A 27,869-nucleotide genomic window follows, 5' to 3' on the forward strand; every position below is an offset into this window, starting at 1 on the left:
ACCAATTAAAACCAAGATACAAGGGACTGCAGGATGCTTTTTCTCTTTATAACAAAATTTACATTAGATGGGACGGTTGCTACATAAATAATACACATATGTAGGACTACACACTGATGCTACAAATCAAGCCCCACTTGCAGGTGAGAAATCTGTAATGATAGTGTGAGTTTGTGTCATGTCAAAAAGACAATATTGAATACTACTTTTGTAAACATATGTATTTCTAACCTCACATTACAAGCATTCACTGTTCATTATGATATGGTACTCAGTTTCTGTGGGTCTCCAGACATCCTGTGGAGAGAGAGAGATGGCATGGAGGATAGCTTCCAATGGCACGCTATCTATGGATTCTTACCATCCACATAGGAGTGGAGGCATCTGTTAATCATGGCCAAAGAATCAGTCACACACTTATGCCGAAGACTAATGCATAAATTGGTACTGTAGATGGTACACTACATCCCAATGCTACAAAAGGGAAACTTAGGACCAATACAGCAAACAGTGCAGCAGGTGTTACCTCTCAAATTCTTGTGTACAATGAACATGCAATATGCTCCGCATGTTTGTGTATGTAACATATACAAGATGTTGTAAATCCTTGTAGCGTATGCACTGGGCAATTAATCATTTCACCTGTTCATTTGATCCTGTTGTAACAAACAAAGCTAGTAAATGGAAATATCGCATGCTCTATTATTGATATCATCTCATGCTTCCAATAGTTGGGTATTTCCAAAATAAGCTGGCTTTATTGAACAGGTAATGCCATTCACATTTGCATAAAATATGCGTACTAGGAAAAAATTCTTGCGATAATCACATCTCATTGTATTAACGTTCAATATACTGGGATGTGCTTGTATCTCATTCAGCAAAATACACAGGGTGGTGTCTCCTGTAGATGAAACTAAATCTGCCAATGTGTAATCTGGTAGCAACTTTTATAGCAAATTACACAATGTTGTATGGGTGTACAGTAGCAGTTTAATTTGTCCATCTGACCATGCACTGTGATCAACTCTAGGATTTACGTGATCGCTTCGTATCATCTTCCTTCTCTGTGATGTCATCAGCTACTTTGGTGGCAAAGTCTTGTGTGCTGGGAGTGTTTAGGGCCAGGCGTATCCGTCCCACAGCTCCATTTGGATCATCTGTGACAATATTTGCACCTGGTGATACACACATGCAAAAATGAATTTATAAATATATGAACAAATGTTCAGAATGTCAAAAATGTGAGTTTTAGAATACTTTACGACAGCAATAGATCCTGACCACATGTAAGCCACATACAGTGGAAACTCGATATAACGAGATGGTCGGGACCGAGTCGTTTTCCTCGTTATAGCCGATATCTCGTTATATCAGTAGGCTTAAAAGAAAGCATAACATTAAGACATTAATTTGCACATGTGGGACTACCCATGATCTTTCAATCAATACTGACAACTTGATAATGTGTTTGAGGGAATTACTCACCTTTATGGGTAAAATGTTTTTCGCCAATGAAATCCAATATCAAGAACATGTTTTTTGATAACTGTAGACGTTTGAATGTGTAAATTAATATAGCTTGCGATTGTCAAGATCGTCAGTGGATTGGTATGGTTATGGTATGGGTGTATGTTATATGTGGAAAGCTTGAATACTAGTATGGTCTGCACAATGATGTGTGTGTATGTGACACATTCTGTAGTACATTATGACTGCGTGTGTGTGAAGATGGGGAATTCCCTACGTAGAAAGCCAATCACAGCATCAGATTGCCTCACACCCTGCCAAACGTCATGATGACGTCATGTATACATACGGCCGTCCCACCACATTTTCTGCATGTATCAGTGCACACACACACACATACAAGTACAACATGCCGTGCTAGCTGGAGTGCACTGAAGAAAATACGTGTGTACAAGACAGTTTTTGGCGCATCGCGAGCTTTACAATATCGGAACATGATAGCACAGGCGAAGTAAAGCTTTACCCGAAGACATTTTGCTTTACCTCGCTATAACAGGTTTGATTGGCTATGTTTTTCTTTGTTTGGAAATCACAAAATTTATCTCGTTATAGCAGTTATTTCGTTATAGCCGATCTCGCTATAAGAGTAGCATTTTACATAGACTTGTGTGGAAGGAAATTTGGGACCGGGAAAATTTTCTCGTAATAACCGATATCTCGTTATAGCAGTGTTCGTTATACCGAGTTTCCCCTGTATAACATGAAATGATTACTATCATGAAATGTTTTGATGTATGATTTGTAACCTGAAGTCCTATAATCCAATTATTAAGTGCTTTGTTTACTGTGAAGTACATTTAGACTTTGCAGAACATGAAAGGAATACTACATGTATACCATTAATCCACATATCATGGCTGCCTAGATGGCACTCTGATCAAGAATTCTAAATAGGCTATTAATTCATAAAATTACATCTACAGAATAAATGTGGTAACACTAGAATAGCTCATGAAAAAATGTCACCACCCCAGGAAACAGAATATTTTTCACTTGCTATCATACGACTAGCATTTAAAAATGACATAAACATAAATCATTCAGTTTGATTTTGGAAAAAAAACCAAGGTAACCGCAAACACTGAACATAAACTTTGGTATCCAAAAAGAATTAGAGCATTTGGCAGGAGAACCAAATGAGGCTGAAATGGCAGTCTGAGTGGTGCTCTTTCCCTTAGTGGCCTGGTACTTTATCCCTCAATAGAATTTAATGAAGGAAATAATTAAAGAGTGGGCATGGAGATCAAATATGGCTGAGTTATCACTAGTCAGCGTAACCTGAAGAAATAACTTAACAAAGTTATTACATTTCTTAAATGGGTGAGTGATTGTTGCATATAGATTTCAGAATTTCTCATTTTTCCATCTTAATACGTCTTCCAAATCAAACTAGTGACAAGAACGGAACACTTGTCATACATGGGTGAGAGCAAGACGGGCAAACAAGGGGACAATGCAAACGGTACAATAAAATTCTGTTTCAAACACTGTCAGGATCAGACTGTATGGCTTCTTTTAGTGCAATGACTACTACTGCCTTACAGCAAACTTTGATGTCAATGTTCACATGACCAGCAGCAAAATTTTCCCATTTCTCTGAGTAGGAATCAGTGAGTAACAGAGGAAAAATTGAACAACCCACGCACCTTAAGATATCTTGAGTAAAATGGAGAAGACAGAGCAAGGTTAATTGCCTCTGATTCTGTTTAGCAGTCGCCCAAAGAAACCCGGCTCGCTCTCCTCATCACTTTCCCCTAAAGGTTCTTCTTTTGATTTCTTGTCTGCATTGAATGGACCAAACACGAGAAAGGAACACAGCAGTAAGGAAAATTGTTCACCTTTCCAGAATGTCTTTCTCGAATGATATAAAAATAAGCCATGTTGAGAAACTGCGCAGTTTTACACTGTTTAAAACTACAACCACCAATTATCCAGGAAATGATTTGATCTGTTAATCCTCCAGATATCAAGTAAGCCACCATCTCATAAATGAGCCAACTCATTCAATCATAGTACTAGCCTTCAGGTTTTTGGCAGTACACTGATCAAAATCACCTCATTTGTGAGAGTCTGGCATCATTTTACATATGCCACCTATTGCTTTACTCCCTCAAATGTTTGATGTTGACTTACCTTGTGTACAAAATATGATTAACAGTGACCAACCAGTCACATTGTACCAAATGAATATGGCATCTCTATCAGTTATGGCCTAAAGCTACCAGAGCATAATCAATTCTGATGCTATTTTTGTACATATCTAATTTTCTATCAATATTCTTCATCAGCAGTATATGATCTATCATTTTTTTAAATCTACCATGACCTGCCATTTTGTCAACAGCATCATAGAGTCTACTGACAACTTAGGGAGGTTTGATTCAATTAGACTCTACAACAATTTTGCTTACATGGCACAGAATACTGCTTTTTGACATTAAAAATAACAAATTCCTTGATTCACTATTAAAAATCCCAGAGCTGTTAGCATAAAGAAACAGCTAAATGCTAAAAAATTATAGTTTTCAACAGAACTTCACAGAAAGCAGAACCCCTCAAAGGTACATTAATATGCTTGTTTGTTTGCTTATTTTTTTAAATAAAAAGAAATTAATCACTTATCAGAAGAAATTGTGGATGTACAAAGGTAACAGCTTCAACAAGTTTTCAGCAGAGAAGTATTAGGTACGGCTGAAGCACCAAGGACTATAACTGTGAGATGGTTGCACCTGATGAGCCCATCTGATGTACTGACGTACTGAAATTGTGCACCCATTTTGTGCATTGTGTTCATGGTTATCATTGCATTTCACATTTACAAAGTGTGGAATAATATACTAACAAAGTGAAAGTCAAGAAAAGGCATGTACAGAATAAATCCACACAAGTATGCAAGCAACAGTAACATACTTTTCAATTGTAGTTCTGACCCCTGTGTACATGGATATGGCCAGGAATTGCATCAAGTTGCATTTTTAGGATGTTACACTATCCGCCCTAGTCCCAGGCCCTGTTTCATAAAGCTGTTTGTAAAGTTACACATGACCTAATGAACGACTGGAATATGAAGTGCCAATAAGTGAACCCATTTTTTTTATTTCCTTACGTTTTCATAAAGCACGACCGTACATGTATGTCAATATTTCATCTACACTGGGGCAAAAATACACTTTCAACTAAAAACGTGCGCTAACATGTAAGAATAATCATTATCATCTGCAAATTTCAAATTTTGCTACTGAAATTAACAATGATCAGGGGCCCGTTTCATAAAACTTGTCATCAGTGACAACTGCCACATTTCTATGACAGATTTGCTCTCAGCCAATCAGATGCAAGGATTTCAGTAGCTTGTCACAACTATGACAACCTGTCACTGATGACAAGTTTTATGAAATGGGCCCCAGGAAACCCACTTGGGTTGCTCTATTCCAGCTGTTCATAAAGTTGTGTGTAACTCTTCAACAGGCTGGGCAGCATTTGAGGCACTCAAAAATATTACCCAATGTAAATGTTTGTCTGCAAATCTCAGTATATTCCAAACCCACCCACGCAATATAAATGAACTTCCCCTGACAAACCCCAGTGTATACCCGAGCAACCCGGGCCAAAAAAACAAATAAATTAATTAATTAAAAAATCCCCACTCAGCTTGGATGCAAGTGGCCGCCATCCCTGCTTACCCAGGGGTCGGGACTATGATTGACAAGTGCATAAAAACAGTCCATTCAGCTTTTTATGGACTACTATGTCAAAATGTGAGTACCATTTCAAATGGGTCACTTAATGTTATGACAGAGGTTAAGGTAGTACTGTTGCTCCACTCACCATCCTGTGTCTTGCTCAGCCCATTGATGGTCCCAGTCACACCAGACTCTTCCTCAGCATATGCCATCATGAGAGCTTTCTGCTTGCTTGACAGAGACCTGGGCAAACATTATACAGTCAATAACCATCTCATCCCATTTCATGGAGAGACTGTTCGATCATTTGAATTACACTAATTGCAATTGCCATAGCAACAGCTCTTTCATGCTTATCGCTAATAGCTTAGTGCCTTCATGCAGCCATAATGCCTATTAGCATTATGGGCTGCTATATAAGGTGGTCTGGCTCTACATCATTTTGTTCACATTAATTTGTCTCTAGCTATGTCCTTTGATAATCATTTTGCCAAATGTTCACCTTGCCCTTCTGAAAGTTTATCTAGAAGCTGAATGGGCTAGGAAACACAAGATAAAAACAAAGTTATAGGAGAAATATTGTACAATTGAAGTCAAAATAAAAATTACTACATTTCTTTTTTACCAGAAGCCCATAGTACACCATACCATATGACACACATATTCACATAGGCATAGTCTCCCTAGATATTGGTAATTATTAACTTCTACTTCACAGATCTGCAGCTTTGTTTTTGCACCCATTCACACAGCATTGGTCTGACTGTGATAACATTCTTCTGTAATGGAACCACCTTGCTGAGAAGGCCACACTTTTATTATGATATTATTGTGTTTATACATTCAGCTTCCATTTTGTGCAGAAACACTTGTTTGACATTTTCAACAGGTAACACAAAACACATCCCTTGAGATTAATTCACTTCCATTAAATAATCCATCAAGAATGATGGTGGTACATTTTGCTAGATGACAATTACATGCTAACTTGCATTTTGTCCTGCTTAGATGCAGACTGATGAAGATGGCATCAGTCTGCATCTAAGCAGGACAGAAATCAAATTGTCTCCTTGCTTTGCACTATGAACTAAGCTGATACTAACATTCCACAGTTGTTTGGCTGCCAACAGTCACCTCCTCAAGCTATATTTACATTGCTCCTGATGAGCTCCTTACTTTCTTAAGCAGGCTTTTATGAGTGTGAGAGTGTGTGCAAATCTGTATGTGTGTGGGTGGGTGGGTGTGTTCCGTCTTACAGCATTGGCAGATGGCAAATTGCATCAATAAAACAACATAATACCATAAGCTTAGAATATGTCTTAAATTAAACATAGCAGTCAACCAGACCATGAAAAAAAAAGACTTTTGTTCTTCATCTTTTGCAATGTTAGGACACTTTGCAGATGACTGTTATTATTATCATTTTATTATTATTATTATTATTATTATCATTATTATTAATATTACTACTACTACCACTACTACTACTACTACTACTACTACTATTATTATTATTATTATTATTATTATTACTACTACTACTACTACTACTACTACTACTACTACTACTACTACAACTACTACTATTACTATCATACTATTATCATTGCTGTTCTTATATAATGCATAATACCTTTGGCAAGATCTCTATGTACTTTAGAGGAAAAAAGTTTCCTTTGTTTTTTTTTTTTTAAGTTTGTTGAAATGAAGGGTATCACATATAGATTCTCCCATGACGACCTAAGAACTCTCCTAGACTCATATCTTACATGAAACTCTGAGAGATATGAAGGAGCACTTTCGTGAAAACATTGGTACGCAATCAATAAGATCTTAAATTCAATACGTGATCTGATAGAAAGCCAATGCAATGCACGTCAGACTATGACACAAGAGTATTGCTTTCAGACCAAGTTTCTATTGCTACAGTGCAATCTATGATGCAATGAATGCTGTGATATGTCACTTCTCCAAGTAGCTCTGCTCTAAACTTAAAGGAAGCCAAAACCCACAGAGATATGTGGATTGAGTGAAAGCGGCAACATTTGTATAGCACGTCAGTGAAAGTTTGAGGAAAATCGGACAATCAATGCAACAGTTATGAAGTTTAAAAGTTTTGGTGTTGGAACCACTGGATAAGGAGACAACTTGAGTTTATGACATCATGTGTGGACAACAATATAAAGAAAATATAAAGAAAATTCAACATGCTTTCACTTTTCTAGCACTTTCAGAAAGCAGGGGGAATGATTACTGCCCTTAACATATGACAGTATCAAGTTGAAGGAATGTATAACTTTCATGAAAAAAGAATTTTCGTGGAATTCTCTTTATATTTTCTTTATATTGTTATCCACAAATGATGTGATGAACACTAGTAGTCACCTTATCCAGTCATTACAACACCAAATTAATAACTTTTGCATCGATTGTCCGATTTTCCTCAAACTTTCACTGATGTGTTTTCCTAATGTTGCTGCTTTCACTCAATCCACATTGCTCTTTGGGTTTTGGTTTCCTTTAAAACAAATAAGTACCACATGAGACCTGCATCATTCATAAAATGTTGCAATACATCTTACTGCACGGTTTGACTTTCTATCCAATCACTTTGCATAGTCTCTGTTCAAGAACCTAAAGGTTTGTTTACAGAGCGAGGGCATTTCCCTTGAACAAGAATAAAAATTATATGTTTGTTGCATGACAAACTCCGAAAAGTACGACTTCACTTTAACTTACATGGGGATCTTGATCTTGACATGGACATAATGGTCACCATAACCATAGCCATTGACTCTGCTGATACCTTTCCCTGGCAGTCGTATCCTGGCATGTGACTGGGTGCCTGCTGGAATCTGTATGAAATCACAGCAAAAGAGGACAAATATTGCATCCCCAGTACGAGATATGAAGTTCACAGAGACTTCTTCTTATGTAATCTTTACAAAAATAATTGATATACATATACATCAGGACTAAAAATGACACTGGCAAAAATATTTATGAGATTATTGATAAGACAATCATACGGTAGGTGCTGTAATGTCCTTGTTGCTTACCGACACTGGAAATTTTAAATTTGAATATGATTTAGAATTACGGGTTGTTGTTTTTTTCTCCAGGGGTAGTTAAAGGGAGGCAGTCCTGAGATTTTCACTGTACTGATAATTAAGAAGAGTAAAAAATATAACCTTTCACCAGTTTATAAGTGTGAAAATTAAAAACTGTCTCTGTACGCGATTTTTGAAAAATAATTCCTGCAAGCGATTGTGTAAGAGCCTGCAAAAAGATGCTATGTCATTGATGCCCTACTCTCAAGTTGACAGGCGTGCCTCTAAAAACCAATTTAACCCATTGAAGACGGTTTGATTTAGCTACAACACGCATTTCCCATAGACGCTTGCCCGAGTATACACGGGACTCGTCTTCAACAGGTTAAGTGTTCAAATGATCAGTTGTAATTTTATCATAAAATGTGAAAATATGTGATTTTATTATTTTAAACAAAATAATTCAAGCTTAGTTATATATAATTCATGTAAATTAATATTGTAAATATAAATGTATATATATTCTAAAATCAAATAAACCATGTATTTGACATCAAATATCTCGGTCCTCTTCTAGCTTCTCTCCGTGTTGCATACTACTTTGCGTACAAACCACTCTCGCGCGCGAATTCTTACCATACTAATGTACACAGTACTCCGTCTAGCTGAGTTTGGCGTTCAGACCGAAGATCACCTGGGCATAAGAGACTCGAATTCTTCAAAGGAAATATTGTTTCTATCTCGATATTTCTGTAAGTACTCAGATATCAAACGAATATGACTTCTACCGGGCAGGGTAAAAACAGGGGACCGGAGGAATATGATTTCGCTCCACTTTAGCCATGCAGGTCCAGTCGGCACTTGCAGTGGCACTGTACTGCAGTCCAACCCCGGCTGCAGCCCCACCGTAAATGACACATAGCTAGCCACTTTCCTTACCTCTCTAACATTTACGCTTCCTTTCCTCGGTTCTCTTCGAAGTTGATGCTTGAGGTGTTTCTGTTTTATAACTCATATGAGCAAATATGGTCGGGATTGCATCTGGCTAGCTTCAGTTTTCTCGGCTTATAAGCGAGGGCCACAGCCTGCCTGTCCACGTCAAAACATGCTTCTCAAATGGTCCTCGCATAGGCCTAACGTTACAACACGATATCGAGAATGCTTTAAGTTTTAATGTTCGGCTTCGTTGTACCGAGATTTCTCAGCCATACAGCGCACCTTTCACGATCCTTTTGTGGGTCTGGGATGGAAAAAAACGATTTTCCTGGGCAATTTTCTCTACGATTCGAGCAAAATACTTCTTGACACATCGCCATCGGCATGATGAAAGATAGCCTTACAAGACGACGCCAAATATGTAGAACTGTTTCTACGCACGTACATGTACTGGAACATGGCCTACTACTGTAAACAGTGTAACTACATGCGCGGCGACAGGGCTGCGCTGTGATAGACTGGAACGCACAAAGGGCAAACGCAACGGGGTATCTACCGTAGACCTGTAGTACTGTAGTACTGTCCACAGATGTACTGTGCGAATATACAATACGCAATACATACACACACACAAACACACACACACACACACACACACAGAGTACGTAAAAACAACGTCAAATATTAGCCATCGCCTTCTTCATGCATCCGGGTAACAATTAGCATACGCATAACGAGCAGAACACGGCTGGGAAGAGTTGTGCCTCAGTGACGTCGGACTCTCTGCCAAGATTTGCTCATTAGCATATTCACCATGCAGATTCACACTTTTTCAACAAAAATTTATGAGCTTATTTGGTGATTTGAAAGTTTGTTTTTAGTGAAAGTAGTTCATTGGAGGTACCAACAACAACATATTTTTTTAAAATTCGTGAGGACTGCCTCACTTTAAGAATGTTTGTAAGCCAGCAATTATGGGACCGACAGCCTTAAAGTCCCCTTTGAAAGACTAGGCAATGAGGATAAAGTGCTTTGCCAAAGGGCACAACTGCTGCAGCCGGGGGAGTTGAACCTTGGACTTTGTGAGTGAGAGTTGACAGTCTTATCCCCCTGAGCCACAAAAGATTTTGATTTAGTACACATCAGCAATTAAACCTACGACAGTTCTCTAATGGTTCTCTCACACAATGCACATTTAGACAGAATACTGGGTAGGGAAAACTTGGTGAGTTATAATCCCACTATGAAGTACACAACGACCATGTTCAACATGGTAGGACTCACATCTAGTGTTATGGTGTCGTAAATGCCTCTGATTTTCACGGTGCCTCCAAGCGCGGCTTGAGTGAAACTAATTGCAGCATCTGAGTGAATGTCGGCCCCCTCTCGCCTGAACTGGTTGCTCCTGGCGACACGGAAGGTGATGAAGAGCTCCTGACTACCAACGGGCATTCTCACTGTCTGTCCATCTTCAATGCCTGGTGAACAAGTCAATTGTGTTCAGACAGATGTGCATTAAACCAGAGCACTCGCAATTGAGCACATGTATCCCCCGAACCCATCTCCCATACCCCATCTGGATTACTTTTTAGGCCAGAATGTTGTATAATATGGCAACTGTCGCAGGATACAATAAAATCCGACGAGAAATGAGGCTAGTATATATAGCACATACGAGGAATATGCCATCCTATAAAAGTTTGAACAATGAGAGCACTGGCAATGAAAACTTTTGTTACCTAGAATAACTCCGCATAAACCTCCATAGCAAGTTTGAATAAAATCTGACAAGAAATGTGGCTTATACAGCATATACAAGAAATGTGACATGGCCTCCAAGTCGGAACACTGAGGGCGCTGTCACTACAAACTGTTGTGTCCTTCATGTACAATGACCACCCATACACCTCTTTAGCAAGTCTGAGTAAAATCAAGTAGCAATCAAGTTATTGCCTAAATAAGCATGCATTTTTGCAAATTTTGACATGATCAGGGTGACCTTTGACCCTGTAAAAGGTGGAATAGAGAGGGCAGCATTAATTATCAATAGGTGTAGGTGTATAGATTTGACTATGATACATTTATATACCAAATTTGAAAAAAAATTGGTCGAGAAACAAGGCCAGCGTCGTACACACAAGCACACCCTGTTAAATTTACCTTTTCATGTATAAAGACGGAACAAGCGAGGGCGCCACCACCAAAAAAAAAAATATAGGCATCTTCATTTCATTATAATGCACCTTTTTGCCAAATTTGAAGAAAATCTGATAAGAAATGTGGCTGATAGAGCACACACAAGAAATGTGCATTGGCATCCAAGTTGGAACACTGAGGGCGCCATCACCATAAACTGTTGTGTCCTTCCTTCATATAAAATGACCATCCATACATCTCCTTCGCAAGTCTGTGTAAAATCCATCGAGTAACTATCAAGTTATTGCATAAATAAGCACTTCTGTAAGTTTTGACATGATCAGGATGACCTTTGACCCTGTAAAACGTGGAACAGTGAGGGCAGCATTATCAATACATATAGGTGTATAGATTTGACTGATACATTTACATACCAAATTTGAAAAAAATCGGTCGAGAAACAAGGCCAGCGTCGCACACACAAGCAGACCCTGTTAAATCTACCTTTTCATGTATAAAGACGGAACAAGCGAGGGCGCCATCAATAAAAACAATAGGCTTCTTCGTCTTACCATAATACACCTTCATGCCAAATTTGAAGATGATCGAAGAAGAACTGCAGCCAGTAGAGTGCTCACAAGAAAATCTCTGCGGCAGACACGGCACAACGAGGCCAAATCCATAGTATCCTCCGAACTCTGTTCGGGGGATACAACTATGATTTTTCATCTTTTCTTATACATCAGTTTACGATGTATAATGCAGGGCTGCACACTAACCCATTTTTTCTGCCGGTCCGACCTGTCTCTGTCGGACCGGTAAATGCCCCGTTTTACCATTTTTTACCGGTCCGAATAGAAAATTTACTGGTCAACAACGACAATCTAAAAAACATTAAATGACTTGCAAACTTATTTTCTTGTTTTTTTATGGACGTACCCCCCCCCCCCCCCCAAATGTACATTGTACAGATTAATATTTTTTTTAAAACTTGCATTATTTATTGCACAAGAACTTTAAAAAAAGATAAGAAAAAAATAGAATGTTTGTTTGTGAATTACAGTGTAAAATGGTAATGAACAAAATCAGATTTTATCAAATGCGTGCAAGTGACTTTTTCTAAACATCGGCGCACGAACTTGCTGCGTAATCTGCTCTTGGTGCTCAGTTGGATTGCGATGATTTAATGAATTATTTTAGCTGTGATATTTTGTGATGCACGCGCTACAAGGGGTTCTCTATTTTTCTCCCGATAATCTCTTCGCATTTGTGCATGCGTTCTTGAAAGATACACGACATGCAGGGCCGAATCCTTTTTGCGCCCATTTCTACCTCAAATATTAGCGGGATTGTGACGATTTCATAAATTACTTCGGCTGTAATATTTTATGATGCACGCACCAAAAGGGGTTGAAAATGTGTCCTTTATTTTTTCTCGATAAACTCTTCGAATTTCATAAGTGCGTTCTTAAAAGATGTACCACACGGCCGCATACATGATACTTTTTGCGCCTATTTCTACCTCAAATATCAGCGGGATTGTGACGATTTCATGAATTACTTCGGCTGTAATCTTTTATGACGCACGCGCCAAAAGGGGTTGAAAATGTGTCCTTTATTTTTCCCCGATAAACTCTTCGAATTTCGTAAGTGCGTTCTTGTACCACACGGCCGCATTCATGATACTTTTTGCGCCTATTTCTACCTCAAATATTAGCGGAATTGTGGCGATGTCATGAATTACTTCGATTTAATCTTTTGTGATGCACGCACCAGCTAGAATGGTTGAAAATGCGTTCTCTATTTTTCTCCCCATAATCTCTTCGCATTTCCGTACATGCGTTCTTGAAAGGTATATGACACGGCCGAATTTACGATCCTTTTTGCGCCTATTTCTACCTCAAATATCAGCGGGATTGCAATGATTTCATGAATTACTTCGGCTGTAATCTTTTATAATACACGCGCCAAAAGGGGTTGAAAATGTGTCCTTTATGTTTTCCCCGATAAATTCTTCGCATTTCGTGAATGCATTCTTAAAGGGATTGTACAGTACTGGTTGAGGTAGGGATTCATGTTTTGAACATTCCTAAGTGAGATAATGAAAAGCCTCTAATGAAATATGAAAGAGCATGTAATTTTAAGAAGGATTCAATGTTTATTCGATGAAAATTGGTTTTCAAATGGCTGAGATATCCAAAAAAGTGCTAATAATAAAAGGCGACATGCCCCAACTTTATTAGTATCTCTTTGTTTCACCTTGTTTTTGGATATCTTAGCCATTTCAAAACCGATTTTCATCGAATAAACTTTTGATACCCCTTAGAACTGCATGCTCTTTGACATCTCATAGAGTGGTTTCTGAATATCTCATAAAACGTTAAAAGCTAAATCTTCACCTCGACCAGAACTGTACACACCCTTTAAAATATATACGACACGGCCAAAAATCATGATTCTTTTTGCACCTACTGTTTCCTCAAACTTCAACGGGATTGCGATGATTTTATGAATTATCATTCGGCTGTAATCTTTATGATGCACTCGCCAAAAGGGGTTGAAAATGTGTCCTGTATTTTTCTCCCAATAATCTCTTCGCATTTCGTACCTGCGTTCTTAAAAGGTAGGCCTATACGACACGGCCGAATTCACGATCCTTTTAGCGCCTATTTCTACATCAAATATCAGCAGGATTGCGAAATTTCATTAATTATTTCGGCTGTAATCTTGTGTGATACACGCACCAGAAGGGTTGAAAATGCGTTCTTTATTTTTCTCCCGATAATCTCTTCGCATTTCTGCATGCGTTTTCAAAATTATATACTGCATGCAGGGCCGAATTCGAGATTCTTTTTGCGCCGATTATTGTTTACTCAAATTTCAACGGGATTGCGATAATTTCATGAATTACTATTCGGCTGTAAGCTATATGATGCAAGCGCCAAAAGGGGATGAAAATGTGTCCTTTATTTTTCTCCCGCTAATCTCTTCCCATTTCGTACATGCGTTTTTAAAAGGTAGGCCTATACGACACGACGACCGAATAAAATTCACGATCCTTTTGCACCTATTTCTACGTCAAGTATCAGCGGGATTGTGGCGATTTTCATGAATTACTTCGGATGTAATCTTTTGTAATGCACGCACCAGAAGGTAAAAATGTGGGTTTTTTTTTATTTTTCTCCCGATAATCTCGTCGCATTTGTGCATGCGTTTTTGATAACCAACACGGCATGCAGGACTGAATTCAGGATCCTTTTTGCGCCTATTATTTCCTCAAATTTCAACGGGATTGCGTTGATTTCATGAATTGTTATTCGGCTGTAATTTTTTATGATGCACGCACCAAATGTGTCATTTATTTTTTTTCCTCTATAATCTCTTCGCATTTCGTACATGAGCTTTTGAAAGGTGCGACGCGGCCGAATTCATGATCCTTTTTGGGACGATTTCTACCTCAAATATGTAAGCGGGACTGCGATGATTTTATGATTTTTTTTTTCTCCCTAGCATTATCTCTTCACATTTTGTGCATGCATTCTTAAAAAGTACACGGAAGGGCCGATTTCGTGATCCTTTTTGCGCCTATCTTCCTTATGAGACCATTCTGAACGAATGAAAATATTCATTTGTGAAATGACTGTGTAAAATGAAAATGAACGCAATCAGATCAATTAACTGTATCGCTGAATATCGAATATGTTTTTAGTTTTTCTAAAAATCGGCACAAGTAAATCAGTTCTAACATGTCAACTGCCACGCTGCTGCGAAGCCGGGATCGGATCGATCTTGGGTTAAAAAATCATGAGTAAAATGACCCAGAAATGCGTGCGCTTCTATCAATGCTTCTTATCATGACCGCCGATTGCAAGCAAACGAACAATCAAAACGAGATCGGGGAATTACATGCATTTCAACAGTTACATCAACATGCTTTGCATGTATTGCATGGCATGGCAGTGCGTGAGCAGCGCCAATGCGCAAGCGAGCGCGAATAACTAGTCGACTGCTAGTGCTCAAAAATAACATGGTATGTTTACTGTACAAATTGCACCGGTAGACATAAACGAAAACTTGCGTAAAACTTGTTGAACAGTGCGATATCTTGCATTCTGTTTCTCCCTGATCGGGGCTGCTCTTTTTCATTCTAATGACCCCGCCAATGCTGTTTTTTTACTGGTCATGTCGGACCGGTAACTTGTGGATTTACTGCCTGAAAAGTTACCAGTCTTTGACCGTCGGACCGGCGCCAGTGTGCAGCCCTGTATAATGTATTCTTAGCATGCTGATATGTTGTGGTTTAAAAAGTTAACTAATTTTCATAGCCCTAAAACTAAAAGAAAAAAAAATCAGTGGAATGGGACTTCCAACAAAATGAAATGAAGCCAATGATATACATACATACATACACACATACTTACATACATACCTACATATATATGCATACTACTAGCATATAAATCATCATGTAAACTGCGAAGTCAATTAAAGGTTAAAGGTTAATCAATCCCAAGATCTATGCCACACATAGCATTATTTTATCATGTACTGTATGGGTGACTGGGACTATGCAGCATGACTCATTCCCTCATGTTTAATCATTAAGACACAGCTTTAATATAGATAGCTGAAATACAATTGGTTGGACCCTACCATTCCAATCCTTTCCCCACCTCAATCTGAAAAAAAAACAAAACAAGGCAATCGCCAAATTGTGTCTCGCCCATTCGCGTACAGGAAATTAATATTTTTTATAACTCCCAGAAGTTAATTGACCTGCTTATGACCTTTGACCTTGTGGTGACCTTCAACACCCTAAGGGACATTTACCATCCAAGTTTGGTCACAAACGGACATAGGGATCAAAAGTTATGAGCCACAATCAAAACGCGCCCATAAAACATAACATTGGGCCCTTAAAGTTTGTTGACCCCTGTCTGTGACCTTTGACCTTGTGACGACCTTCACCTCCCCAAGGAACATCTTCCATCCAAGTTTGGTCACAAACGGACAAAGGGATCAAAAGTTATGAGCCATACACGAAATGCGGCCTAAAAACTTAACATTGGGCCCTAAAAGTTCGTTGACCCCTATCTGTAACCTTTGACCTTGTGGTTACCTTCAACTTCCAAAGAGACATCTACCATCATCCAAGTTTGATTGCCATTGTAGCAACATGTGCTGAGTTACATGTGATAAGAGAGTCTTGCAAGTAAACTTTAACGTATGACCTCGAATGACCTTTGACCTTATCATGTGACCTCTTACGGCACCATAACATGAAGGTACCCCCAGTGCATCCATCACCCAAGTTTGATTGCCATTGTAGCAACATGTGTCGAGTTACGTGTGATAAGAGAGTCTTGCAAGCAAACTTTAACGTATGACCTCAAATGACCTTTGACCTTATCCTGTGACCTCCAACGGCACCATAACATGAAGGTACCCCCAGTGCATCTATGACCCAAGTTAGGTTGTAATCCAAGCAACTTATGTGAAGTTATTTGTCAAAAGAGAGTCTTGCAGGTAAACTTTAACATAGAAAAGAGAGTCTTGCACATACTCTTTAATATATGACCTCAAATGACCTTTGACATCATCACATGACGTGTGATAAGAGAGTCTTGCAAGCAAACTTTAACGTATGACCTCAAATGACCTTTGACCTTATCCTGTGACCTCCAACGGCACCATAACATGAAGGTACCCCCAGTGCATCTATGACCCAAGTTAGGTTGTAATCCAAGCAACTTATGTGAAGTTATTTGTCAAAAGAGAGTCTTGCAGGTAAACTTTAACATAGAAAAGAGAGTCTTGCACATACTCTTTAATATATGACCTCAAATGACCTTTGACATCATCACATGACCTCCGACAACACCATAACATGAAGATACCCCTAGTGCTTCTATCACGGTAAGCACTATTTGGGCACCCGTCCCGCTTCATCATGAATATTCATCAGGCAGTAAGATACTGTACTAGTAAATGGCAGAACGCTGGATACGTGCAAAACGTATGGCCGGTAAATGTAAAAATCTCGAAAAATTGCATCAACGGGGAATGTTAAAATGTCTCGCCGGGAGATGGTAAAATGTTCAGTTTTGCCGAGAAATGTAAAAACGCTGCCGGGAAATGAAAAAAGTATGTATTTTCCCGGTATTACGGATACATGTAGATGATGAATATTCATGATGAAGCGGGACGGATGCCCAGATAGTGCTTACCTTCTATCACCCAAGTGTGGCTGCCATTGCTGTAACAGTTGCCAAGTTATGCATCATAAGAGAGTCTTGCAGGTAAACTTTAACATTTGTGACGGACGACGGACGACGGACGACGGACGATGGACGGACGACGGACGGACGACGGACGACGGACGGACGCCATTTGGATCCCTTAGTCTCGCCTTCACCTCCGGTGGGCGAGACAAAAAGCAGGAAAAAATAATAACAAAACATGGATGTCAGCCCTTTTTACATGTCACTATAGTCTTTTAATGAATTACATTGAAATATCTGGTAAATATCAAGTATCTTTTGACATCTTTATGACTGGCTTACCAGCTGGAACTGGCACTGTGACTTTCTTCCGCTGTAATGTTTGCCCAGCCCCTTTGCACATGATACATGGAACATTGATGATTACACGAGTGCCACGGCATCGCCGACAGGTGGTCCGCATCACAAATGGTCCGGTGTTAATAGTTTCCTGCAAGGTTAATTCAAAGTTAAAAACAAAGTGCATAATCAATCTTTGTCATTAATCCTATACATATCATACACTACAGCAACAAAAAAATATCTTTGTAAAAAGTATCTCCTTAACTCTTTTTGCTTAGACTTGCACTATGAACCTAATGACAATTGATATGAGTTACTAAAAAAAAAGATTATCATCCTGCACAAACTTTCAGAAATAATCTTTAAATAACATGGCAAAGTATTATCATAATAAGGAGCCTTCGGAGTAACAAACGTAAGAAACAAACCTTTGGAATAGCGAACTGTAACCGAATCCTACGCCATCATTTTCTATGCATATGTGACAATACAAACAACTTTATGCTCTCTTTTAAATGTAATACTTAAACCAAATTGAAAAGGTACCATCCCATTTCATGTAGCTTTCCAGTGTGTGATTTGTATTCAACAAGTATTATGATATATGCGTGGCGTCCTTGTTTTCGCTATTATTGTATTTGTTCGGTTATAACGAAATTTTGTTATAACGTAAGAAAACTGCCGGTCCCGAGCATTTCGTTATAACAGGAGTGCACTGTATATATACTTTGATATGTTAGATTACTTTCATTTTGTTGCCTCCTCCTGGTACACCTTTCAGGGCTCACTGTTTGCTCAGCCCCCTCCAACCCCGCCCCCCCCCCCTTCCCCCTTGCTGTTGCTTTTTCACTCTTTCCCTTTCTTTATCCCTCTGTTGCCTCCCTCTTCATCCTTTTCCTTCAATGGTTGCCCCCATGATCCTCATGATCATTAACTGACCCTCCTCTGCCTTTTGTCTGTCCACCCTCCTGCTCTAATCTCCTCCATTTACCTGTTGGGCTCCTTGCCCCTGACCTCCCACCCTCTCCTTTGTTTTCTTTGTTCTGTGTACCCAGCCTGTCCCTGACTGTTCTTGTTGTGTGAAGTCCTTATATGTGATTGCTTTCCCTGCTTGTTTGTCATTTTGCCTCTGACAAAGATTCTGCTAGGATCGAAAGCTCAGGCCCCTTTTGACTACATTTTACTCCATTGGCTCGCCTTTATTGGATAAGCAGTTTTCAGCAGGTTTTTTTGCTACACTTATTTCATGTCTTATATGCTCTTAATCAAGCAGAGTTGAAAAATCCACATTCGTCAGCAATGTATTGTATCTTCTCGTAAGGTACGGTACCGATTGTCTTCTCCTTAATTTCCTGAAATGTCTTTTTTGTAGCTGAGAAATTACCCCCCCCCCAAGAAAAAAAAAAAAATGCAAACCAGGTAATCAGATGTCCCCAAATCTAAATCATGCTTTTCTAACCTGTCCCGTTCCATTACACTGGTGGCAGGGGGATGACTTGGTGCCTGGTTCTGCCCTAGAACCTTTGCAGCGTTGACAGGTGTCCTCAATGTTGACCGTCACCTCCTTGTTGACACCACGCGCTGCCTCACTGAATGACAAATCCATCATCACCTGGGTACACATCAAAAATTATTTATATAGTAAAAATATCAAATAACATTCAGTTTTAAACTTCCTCTATCAAGATATGCGCAAAGGAGGGGAGAAAAAAAAACCCAGTGACCTTAGCCTTTTACTACTTTAAATTCATGGTACTGATTATTGTCTTTTTATGTTTTTAAACGATTTCTAACCTTCCTCAAAAGTTTTCTACCACTGTACATTCCTAGATTAGGTTACAGCATATCTTTATCTTATTTTATTTTTTATTCTTCGGACAAGTTATGTGACATTTGGCCATTCAAGATTTATTGCAAAATCTAATCAGCAGATGCACACCTCATCTATTGATTTTCTTAAATCGTAATGATGAAATACAAGATGAACAACAATTCTAAAAACATGACTCCGCCACACACCAACAAACCAAACATGAGACCCGCGGGTCTAGCGCTCACCTGAGTATCGCAAGTTCACCTTTCACGCAGTCACTAGTAGTTAATCTAAATTATTCACAGCTCTACCAAAATTTGACCAGGCATTCTCAAGTAGAAGATGAAAATGTACAATAAGGGCCCAAATTTTTTAAGATTCCTTAATTTGGGGGAATTGGGGCCCCCTGGGGCCCTCTGGGTGGGGTATGGTGCCCATTTTTATAAATTAAGATCCTGAACCCTTGGGGAGGCTACCTGCCAAGTTTGACAAAAATACATCATGATGTTTTCAGGAAGAAGATGAAAATGTACAATTCAGGCCCCCATTTGGACCTTCCCAACCAACCCCCCCCCCCCCCCTGCCCCCAAGAGGGGCACCCCTGGATCTCCTATGAACAAACTTGAAACTATAGTCATTAATGTACTCACTCATAGCGTTATCTTATCTCTACAACTTCTGATTCTAGAGAAGATTTTAAAAGATTCCTTCATTTTGGGGGTTTGGGCCCCCCTGGGGGCACCCTGGGTGGGGCATGGTGCCCATTTTAACAAATTGAGTTCCTAACCCCCTAGGGATGCTACCTGCCAAGTTTGGTGAAAATGGGTCACGGGGTTCTCAAGAAGAAGATAAAAATGTACAATTCAGGCCCCATTAGGACCCCTCCTCACCCCCCTCCCCTGGGTCCCAAGGGGGGCACCCCTGATTCTGCCATGTACAAACTTGAAACTACAGTCATCAATGTACAAACTCATAGTATTAACTTAGCTCTATCACTTCTGGTTCTAGAGAAGAAGATTTTTACAGATTCCTTAATTTTGGGGTGTTTGGGCCCCCTGGGGGCCCCCTGGGTGGGGCATGGTGCCCGTTTTAACAAATTGACTTCCTAACCCCCTAGGGATGCTACTTGCCTAGTTTGGTGAAAATGGGTCACGGGGTTCTCAAGAAGAAGATAAAAATGTACAATTCAGGCCCCATTAGGACCCCTCCTCACCCCCCTCCCCTGGGTCCCAAGGGGGGCACCCCTGATTCTGCCATGTACAAACTTGAAACTACAGTCATCAATGTACAAACTCATAGTATTAACTTAGCTCTATCACTTCTGGTTCTAGAGAAGAAGATTTTTACAGATTCCTTAATTTTGGGGCGTTTGGGCCCCCCTGGGGGCCCCCTGGGTGGGGCATGGTGCCCATTTTAACAAATTGAGTTCCTAACCCCCTAGGGATGCTACCTGCCAAGTTTGATGAAAATCGGTCTTGGGGTTTTCAAGAAGAAGATGAAAGTGTAAAAAGTTTACGCACAACGCACGACACAGGACGCACCACGCACGACGGACGACGGGCGATCGCAATACGTAGGTCACTTGAGCCTTTGGCTCAGGTGAGCTAAAAACCAAAACCAATACATGGGTGGGACATTTACACACAAGTAAATTCAAATACCATACTAACATGTCTCATTGATACAAAAAGTCTTGACTTCCAAACAATTCTTTTTTTATCTTTAATTTTACCTCTAGAACTTTTAAATTTGAATATTGATATTTCTTCTTTTTTAGGTAAATCACCTTACTTTTGCATTATCTTGACAAATGTAACTTAATTAGGGTACCATCACAACATATCATTAGTTTCAGATCAAATACAAATGGGAAGTGTCACATATTCATGGTACACAATGACCAGCACATACCTCATGTGCCCTGTTGAATCCCCCAAACACAGATTCATCAAACATGCCACCTCGGTCAAAGGCCTGGTTACCAAAGATTTTTCTGAAGAGCTCTTCTGGGTCTAAATTGGTCTGCTGCCACTGGCCCTGGAAACCTCCAGCACCACCCATGCCACCAGCCCCAAAGCCTGCCTGGCCTATGGTGTCATACTCTTTCCTCCTGGTGTCATCACCCAAGACCTGTGAGAGTAGATCAACAACATATGACTCTTTCAACAACAACAACAACAAAAGTTCCACAAACTCTAAAATTCATCTTTCCAAACAGTGATGTACACATAACATAACAAAAATATGAACAGCAACCATTGCGATAGTGTCTTTGTGAACTGCAAATAAGTAACACACATTATATCAAATTTAATATGAGATCGTTTCTGAAGTCACAATTATCACTGCTTTCACTTTATTTGTACTGTTGTTCACTTATCTCTAAGCAAATGGCACTTAGAACTTGAGCCATGTACCAAGCTGCGATGTTAAGTCACTCGTAGAGCACATTTGTTATGACTGGCAAGCAAATATAAATAAAACCATGGATGGCAAAGCAGGCCAGAATGAAGACTTCTTTATATTGACTGGAGCAGTTGCTATCTACCTACACCAATTAATTTGTATTCAGCCAAATTACCTCAAACTGAGGTGAATGGGAAAAGACACTTTCATGTGACATCCAATTCTTTTTTTCTTTTCTTTTTTTTTTAGTGGAGAAAAACAAACAATCTAGAAAATGAACCTCTGAGAAAAAACAAGATCTACATTTACACTGTGAATGCCAACAAATCAAATCACGATTTATCAAGTACAAGTAAGATAACAAATGCAGTTCTTTGCAAATAGAAAGTTTTGTGGCTACATGTACATAAGGGTAATTCCATGAAGTTGGGGCACAAAGTGTTACATTTTAGCATAACTCAATGCTAATTATGCTATACATATATTCATTATAGGCTTTACATTTGTATTGAGACCATACATTTTCCTGGAAATTTTGTGCCATTCAGACTCAATTTTGATGAAGTTATTTTTAAAAAATGTAACGGTGTCCTGTAGCATCGTGACGTGTCCATGTGGCATCGTGATAGTTAAAATCTGGTCCTAAAAGACAAATTAATGCAATTAGCTTGACCAAAATTTGATATAATATGCATAATTACTAGATTAGTCAGATAGCTAAATATCTTAACTCTATTTTCCACAGTTTAACTTTTTACAAGAAAATTACACGATGTGTCACTATGCTACACGGTGTCCACCAAATGTAACAAAAAAGGACACCGCGTAGCATCGTGATACATTTTGTAATATTCTTTTAAAATTAAAACTGTGTACAGGAAATGTGAGATACTTAGCTATCTGACTAATCTAGTAAATATGCATATTGCATCAAATTTTGGTCAAGCTAATTGCCATAATTTGTCTCTTAGGACCAAATGTTAAAATTTCACGATGCTACATGGACACGTCACGATGCTACAGGACACCGTTACATATTGTTTAATAACTTCATCAAAATTGAGTCTGAATGGCACAAAATTTCCAGGAAAATGTGTGGCCTCAATGCAAACGTAAAGCCTACAAACAATAAATGTATAGCATAATCAATATTGAGTTATGCTGAAATGTATTTTTCAAATATTACGATGCTACATGGACAATGCCCCAACTTCATGGAATTACCCATAACCAAATGCAAATCAAAGCATGCTGACACATATTAGCCGGGTTCATACGTACAAAATAGCGGGATGACGATAGCACTCCTTATCTCGAGATTTTTCAAGGCATGCAAACTTGGTCACACAGCGCCCTTCTCTATCACTGCCTGCACGCGCTTCTCTTTGTCCACTGTTTTTTGCGTGTCAGTGGTGTGGTTTGCGCACTGTTGTTGTGATGCGCCAAAGAGGTGAAGGACCTCTTCGCAAAGGCCTTGCTGTTGTGATGTGCGCATTGCATGATGGGATATAAAAACTTGAGATTCTAAACCCGACTGTTCACACATACCAGGGCGGGGCAAATTATCCCGCTAATTGAGGAATTAGCGCAAGATTTCTTGGGATTAGCATCGCGATGCTTATCGTGCTAATTGTCAGGTTTTTTCTGTCCAGATGTGCAAACAACTCGAGATACCGATCGTGATGCAAATCGCGAGATTTGTATCCCGCTAACTGGTGTACGTGTGAACCCCCCTAGTGGATGTAACCACTTGCCAAATACCTTGTGTATGTGTGGTTAGAAAATTGGTACTGAATGTAGAATGGATCTAGTGGAGATTTCAGTCATCATTTAATCATATCCAAAATGCAGCAGTCATTCAAACTGCAGGTTTATATGACAACAACCTTGGGCCAAGAAACTGCATTACATTTCAATTAAATATTGAATGCTATGCAGACCATTCTCTTCTTTTTTTTTTTCAAATAAGGCACTCCACAGATTTATTGCAAAATAAGGCTGGATCAACAACATTTGAAACTTAATTTCTGGAGAAATCAAATTATGAACAACATTATTCTCAACCACAAATTGCCCTAGTGCAAGAAATAAATTCATTTCATTTGTACAATATATACATTTATACGATATACAGTTCGTACCTCATATGCCTCAGCAACCTCAGCAAATTTTCTTGAGGCATCTGGATTTCCTTTATTCCTGTCTGGATGGTATTTCTTCGCCAGCTATTCAATTAGTAAACAGACATAAAACTTTCATTTAAAATATTCATTCTACACAGGAGGTTTGTTTTAAATGGACAGTGGTTCGGCACTTTAAGTTGTAGAGATGCACAGGCATATTCACAAAAACCACTCTATTTGAATGGATGGATTTTATCACTGAGTTCATATACCTTGTACAGTACAATGCTCATTAATGGTCATTGCAAAAACAATATTAACAAATTCTTCAAATAACTCAACAATGCAGGACATAAAATAGTATGAGCAAAACTGATCTCTAAGGCATCTGCAGGATGAACCCTATCACACAAACAACTGGCATATTCATCATTTGAACACAATATTGAACATTAGACACAATTGCTCAGAGATTCTTTTCCTTTCTTCTTTGCCTGTTTTTCATAATAACTGAGTCATTAAGTGATGGTTTTGTGTAAGAATAGACATATTAATATTGTCAAATTCATACAATGTTTGATAATATGCTTTTCATGTGGTGTGTCAATCTTGTTGATGTACATTCCACAAGAAAACATTAAAGGCTCATTCACAGGTTTATGACACCACCTCAAATACATAAGGGAGCCAGAGGATAAGACTATTCAGATCTACTAGACCAAGGCACAAATATTCAAACTTGAATGATACACCTCTTAACCACAACCACCACCTATAATTATATATGACAAGCACAATAAGACCCAAACCAACAACAAAAACCAGCTAACAAGCAGGAGCATAGGCCATGTTTCAATTATCCAGGTGTTGGGATATATGCATTTAGTTTCAATGTACATGACTGAAATAATTTGCATTGAGAAATACAGAGTATTACCTTGAATTTTGTCACCACTAATCAATGCTTCGAATAAATCTCACCTCATAGTATGCCTTCTTGATTTCTTTCTGTGTTGCTGTCTTTGGAACACCAAGCACTTCATACAGATCTTTTTTCCCTGCTAGAACGGCACTGCTTGTATGTATGTCACGACAGGAGACATTAGTTTTGATAGGATGGAAGCTGACTGCATGAACAAAAGAAAAAAAAAGGTAACCCATCAACATTTGCCATCATGATAAAGTTGTCATACAAGTTCATACATAGAATCTAGTGTGTAGAATATTTGTCACATATAGCAGCTCTAACAGTTCCAAGAATCATTTAATTACACTGTAATTCTACCCAACCTAGAAGCTTCAGTATATTATAAAGCAGTTGCAAAGCTCTTTTAAAATATCACTGTAAGTGTAATGAAGATCCTTTCCAAATTGTTAAACTTGTACATTGTAACTTGCCTTATGCTTGCTAACATAATTTGACAACCAATTTATGACTAGTGCAGTCAGACACTAGACCTACAGACATAATTACAATTGATGAATTTGAGCTACAATAAATAAAGTTCTTCTATCGTGTCATACACATATTCTAGATGGATATGGATTGTTTGGTTGGTACTACTAGTACTACTATTCAGTGTTAATGTTAGTATCAACAGTACAAATTATGCACAATTACTTTTGTATCCATGTAGTAGATACAAGTGTACATTTCAAATTCTACATAACCAAATTCCATCAAAATCACAGGAAATACTAGATACTCGATACAGTGTAGTACATTTCCAATCTTCCATGCAAATTTACACCGAAAATCCAGCTGTCAATCCAGTTTACCAAGAGCTAAAATGAGTATAAATCAATGTAATTTTAAAAGTCGGCAATGATTATGGGAAGTTGAAAGAAATCGGTTGTGAAAAGTTTGTGTGTGTGTGTGTGTGTGCGCGCGCTCCATGAACTGCATTTCTCACTCGACTTTTTTCAACTTGCCATATTTGAACAAAGATTTTAACTTCCAGTTTGAGTTACTTGAAAAATACATTGCCTATCATTTAGCTGAACATTACATGGCTAATTTCTCAGCTTTAGCACAAAGGCAGCATACAGCATCATTAACAAAGGCAAAGACTTTATTGTTTTGAACAATCAACCACATGAAACTTAGTACCTGCCAATCTAATGCTTCAATAAGTTCAACAGCTAACATTACAAATCAGTTCGGGAAACCCACTCACAAGGGGGGCCCCTCCTTATAAGTAACCCGTCCCCCTTATAAGTAACCCCGTCCACCTTATAAGTAACCCCCGGGGCACCCCTTATAAGGAGTCTCCACGCTTTTTTGCAATGCAACGCGAAAATGAAAGGACTGCGGCAATTCGCTTGATTATGTCCATAAAGCTTCACAAGTTTCCTAGTTACTCACGAAATTTGAGCAAAATTGGTTTGAGGCATCATATCTAAAATCATGGATTTAAATGCGATGTCAAACGACCCATGCGAATGCTGCAATGCTTGAGTGCAGACGTGGCGACTGAGTACGAAAGTCTCCGTACTCAGTCGCCACGTCTGCACTCAAGCATTGCCGCGCCGCCGCGCCTGGCGACACTCACGCCAGTAATCGCTCGCACTTCAGCATTCGCATGGGTCGTTTGACATCGCATTTAAATGCATGATTTTAGATATGATGCCTCAAACCGATTTTGCTCAAATTTCGTGAGTAACTAGGAAACTTGTGAAGCTTTATGGACATAATCAAGCGAATTGCCGCAGTCCTTTCATTTTCGCGTTGCATTGCAAAAAAGCGTGGAGACTCCTTATAAGGGGTGCCCCGGGGGTTACTTATATTAAGGGGGATGGGGTTACTTATAAGGGGGACGGGTTACTTATAAGGATGGGCCCCCCTTGTGAGTGGGTTTCCCGAACTGAAATACAAATGGTTGATCAGGATGCGATCAGCACTATAAAAGAGCACCCCAAAAACAATTTTTAAAGTCCCTAACCAGAAAGTGGGCACACACACACACACACACACACACGTACACACACTCCAGCCAGATACAAACTACAGTATCACACCATACGCTTTAGACTAGATCTAGTATAAATTTAATTATATCTCGGTTTTGTTAAACTCAAAGAATGGTATAAATTTAAACATAACATCGTTTTGAGCACATGGGACTAGCTCCAACAAGCATGCATTCGATATAACTTACCCTTGCTCTTTGTCATTAACAAGGAGGTAAACCGCGGTGAGTTTCTTGCAGACGTTGCTAAATTTCTGGAAGTTACAAATATACAAGTTTGGCAGGTTCTTTGACGGTTGACTTCTACTTGGGCGAAGATAGCACGCAACAACATCGGGGAGGTCCTCATGCACCGCAGCGCAACGGCAGCAGCCATGTTGAAATGTCGTAAAGAAGGAGAATGATGTGGATGGATAAGATTGAAATCATGCAGACGGTAGGAGTTGGTAATACACATCCGCTTTGTCAGACCCGGAATATTTTGGATGAAAGGGTACCAGTCTGTAGATGTCGTCATTCGGAAACCAGGCTTGTTCCAAAAAGTGCTGCATCAAAATGAAGGAGGTTGATCCCTGGAAACAAGAAGAAGCTAATATTAATTTGGCCAGTTATTGTTGTTTCCTTGGTGCGGGGTCTCGTGGTATTGGGCAGCACTAAAAA

The 27,869-nt window shown here is 39.1% G+C and overlaps 1 protein-coding gene across 2 annotated transcripts; it reads right to left on the reverse strand.

The window, feature by feature from the left end:
- Window positions 1–569: 569 nt before the first annotated feature.
- On the reverse strand, window positions 570–27,569 carry LOC139716215 (dnaJ homolog subfamily A member 3, mitochondrial-like). Of its 2 annotated transcripts, XM_071627778.1 has the most exons (11): window positions 27,399–27,567; window positions 25,222–25,367; window positions 24,259–24,342; window positions 21,623–21,841; window positions 19,358–19,510; window positions 17,899–18,046; window positions 10,484–10,677; window positions 7,953–8,068; window positions 5,359–5,456; window positions 3,177–3,311; window positions 1,039–1,178 (listed from the first exon to the last, which is right to left on the reverse strand). In XM_071627778.1, the coding sequence occupies exons 1-10, from the start codon at window positions 27,556–27,558 to the stop codon at window positions 3,217–3,219; spliced, it is 1,413 nt and encodes a 470-aa protein (XP_071483879.1). In that variant the 5' UTR covers window positions 27,559–27,567; the 3' UTR covers window positions 1,039–1,178; window positions 3,177–3,216. The 2 variants fall into 2 exon arrangements, with proteins under 2 accessions (XP_071483878.1, XP_071483879.1); XM_071627777.1 differs by lacking the exon at window positions 3,177–3,311 and having other exon boundaries at window positions 570–1,178; window positions 27,399–27,569.
- Between the last annotated feature and the right edge of the window lie 300 nt (window positions 27,570–27,869).

The sequence above is a fragment of the Diadema antillarum genome, unplaced genomic scaffold (assembly GCF_040938485.1).
Source record: "Diadema antillarum isolate AM-2024a unplaced genomic scaffold, OU_Dant_1.0 scf00000063, whole genome shotgun sequence".
Classification (NCBI taxonomy): domain Eukaryota; kingdom Metazoa; phylum Echinodermata; class Echinoidea; order Diadematoida; family Diadematidae; genus Diadema; species Diadema antillarum.

What these genes read in the sequence shown, in the direction of transcription:
- LOC139716215 (XM_071627777.1), bottom strand. Translation starts at nt 27,558, where the DNA reads ATGAGGACCTCCCCGATGTTGTTGCGTGCTATCTTCGCCCAAGTAGAA. An exon ending in TCAAGAAGGCATACTATGAG is followed by an intron (nt 24,343 to 25,221) that starts GTGAGATTTATT and finishes CTAATTGAATAG; the next exon opens with CTGGCGAAGAAATACCATCC. An exon ending in GCTGAGCAAGACACAGGATG is followed by an intron (nt 1,179 to 5,358) that starts GTGAGTGGAGCA and finishes GTGTATCACCAG; the next exon opens with GTGCAAATATTGTCACAGAT.